The following is a 2572-nucleotide window of genomic DNA, read 5'->3' as shown; positions in this document are numbered from 1 at the left end:
TTGCCGGTCTGCAAGGCATTGGGTACCAGTCTGTGAGGCATCACTAATAAAAATCACCCCCTAAAAAACTATTTCGGGCTGGTGGGGGATTCCAGGACCTCTCCAGAGCTCATTTCCAGGCAGCCCTCGCTGCTGGATAACGTTCATTTCATGTCTTTGAGTGAAGCAGCTAAGCCAAACTACGGCTAAGCCAGCTCTCTCCACAGACCCGGAAGAAGCTCTTCTCATGGATCTTCTCAACCTCCCCCACCCCCCAAGCTTTCTATAAGGAAAGTAGTCTAAGAACACATCTTTGAAATTTCCCTATGGGGCACTACAACTGTACTAAATTTGATCCATATTGGTCCAGGCATTGGAGAATTGTTAGGGGACACATACATTGCTGTTAACTTGAAATGGGTTCAGGAATTCATTTATGGGGTATCAAGGTTCAATGTCCTATATAATCCTAACATGTATATCAAGTTTGGTGCAAATTGATTTGCCAGTTCAAATGTTACCCCACACCTCTGTTGCCAAACAATATGATGCTGAAGTGTCTCTATGTGGCACTACAACCATACCAAATTTAGTCCAGTTCAGTCCAGGAAGTGTGAAGTTGTCAAGGGGATGCACACACATACACAAACAGATGGACACACAGCAAGGTGATCTCATAAGACTACGTTCCACAAGGAAAGGTAGGCAAAAATGCTATCGATATATTTATTGAGTTCTCTATCAAACCATTCATTATTACATATTTATCACAAGAAGGTTGGTATAAGCTATTTGGATTTTTTGGTTCAGGTATCAATATATAATTTCTAAAAACTCCCCATCGCTCACATCTACAAACAAATTGTAGATTGCATTGCAACTCTGATAGAATTTCTCAAGAAAAATTAGCTGACCTAATCAGCATTAGTGCTGATTAGGGGGAGAGCACGAGTGCTACAGAGAAATTTCTTTAGAGCTCCCTTGACCTCTTGATTCCTCAGACAGTAGATGAAAGGATTCAGCATGGGAGTGACAATGGTGTATACCACAGACACCAATTTGTTGAGATCAAAAGGGTAGATCCTCTTTGGCCGTACATACATAAAAATTGTTGTTGAGAAGAAGATTATGACTACAGTGAGGTGGGAAGCACAAGTGGAGAAGGCCTTCTTCCGTCCCTGAGTTGTGGGAATACGCAAAATGGTGCCAATAATACAAACATAGGAAACTACAGTGACAGAGAGTGGGACCGAGAGAATTAGCAATGCCAAGACAAAGTCCACTATTTCAGCCATTGTCAAATCTTCACATGCCATATTTAACAGGGGAGAAATGTCACAGAAGAAATGGTTAATCTTATTGGGTCCACAAAAGGGCAAACGAGATATGAAGATAAGCTTCAACATTGCGATAAAGAAGCCAGTTAGCCATGACCCCGCAGCTAGCTGTATGCAAAGGCGTTGAGTCACTATGGTTGGATAGTGCAGTGGGCTGCAGATGGCCACATATCGGTCATATGCCATGACTGCCAGGAGGACACATTCTGTGCATAAGAGGGAGCTGAAGAAGTAGAGCTGGGTCATGCACCCTTTAAATGAGATGCTCTTGTCTGTCATTAGGAAGTTGACCAATAGCTTTGGAACTATAACACAAACATACCATGTCTCCAGGAAGGAGAGATTGCTAAGAAAGAAATACATAGGCCTGTTCAACTGAGGGTTGATTCTGATGACAGTAATTATAACAATATTCTCCAGGAGCGTCAGGACATACGCTATGAGGAATATCATGAATAAAAACACCTGCACTTCCATGCTTGTTGGAAATCCAAGTAAAATGAATTCCTTGACATTAGTCATATTCTTATGGTCCATAGATCTGTAGTAATGGGAAGAGAAATAGGGGGAAATGGAAAAGAGAAAGGAGAAAGGGGGAAATGGTAGTGAGTAAGAATAAAGTGTTGGATCTGAAGATTCCCTTCTTCTTATACAAGCAGCTTCATTGGAAGTATGCTCTTTCTGTTGAAAGAAATCTCCTTTCATTTAATGACTCTGCTTTCATCAGAGGAAAGCAATCTTTAGATCAAACACAATGCATTTAAAAGAAGAAAGATTGAAGAGAGAATATGGAAACATTTTTGAATGCTCATAATTTACCACTCAAGTCATGCAACTTGCTTATAGAGCTCAACTTCAGTAATCAACTATTTAGTTCAGTCATTATTTATGTGTTGTACCTTGATGCTTTGTACTTTTGTCTCAGGTGTGTATCACTGGTTATTCCAGTTTAAAATTATACTGGGATTCTGAAGGAAGGCAAGGACTGGATTTTGGATTTTAGTATGGTTTTCTTTAATTTCATTAATCTGTAAAATAAAATAGAGTTGGAAAAGTCATGGAAAGAGTTTCTTTCATCTCTCTTAGTCATTTTAAACCAATTTTAGGGCTGCAAATTGACCACAATCTTGCTAATAAGATTAGCTACCTATGTTCTTACTTTTGTTAAAATTGTGTTTTATTAGTAAGTCAATATATTTGTTACAATCACAGATCATCACAAATCATTCAATAGTTATAATCTGAAGGATCCAACT

General features: G+C 39.3%; 1 protein-coding gene across 1 annotated transcript; it reads right to left on the bottom strand.

Annotated features, from left to right (window-relative positions):
* Positions 1-893: 893 nt before the first annotated feature.
* On the bottom strand, positions 894-1853 carry LOC128331220 (olfactory receptor 6B1-like). The gene has a single exon (XM_053264572.1). The coding sequence runs from the start codon at positions 1851-1853 to the stop codon at positions 894-896; it is 960 nt and encodes a 319-aa protein (XP_053120547.1).
* Positions 1854-2572: the final 719 nt, after the last annotated feature.

The sequence above is a fragment of the Hemicordylus capensis genome, chromosome 6 (genome assembly GCF_027244095.1).
Source record: "Hemicordylus capensis ecotype Gifberg chromosome 6, rHemCap1.1.pri, whole genome shotgun sequence".
NCBI classification, from domain to species: Eukaryota; Metazoa; Chordata; class Lepidosauria; order Squamata; family Cordylidae; genus Hemicordylus; species Hemicordylus capensis.
Note: the sequence above shows the minus strand (reverse complement) of the source record. Positions and strands in the feature narration are given on the sequence as shown.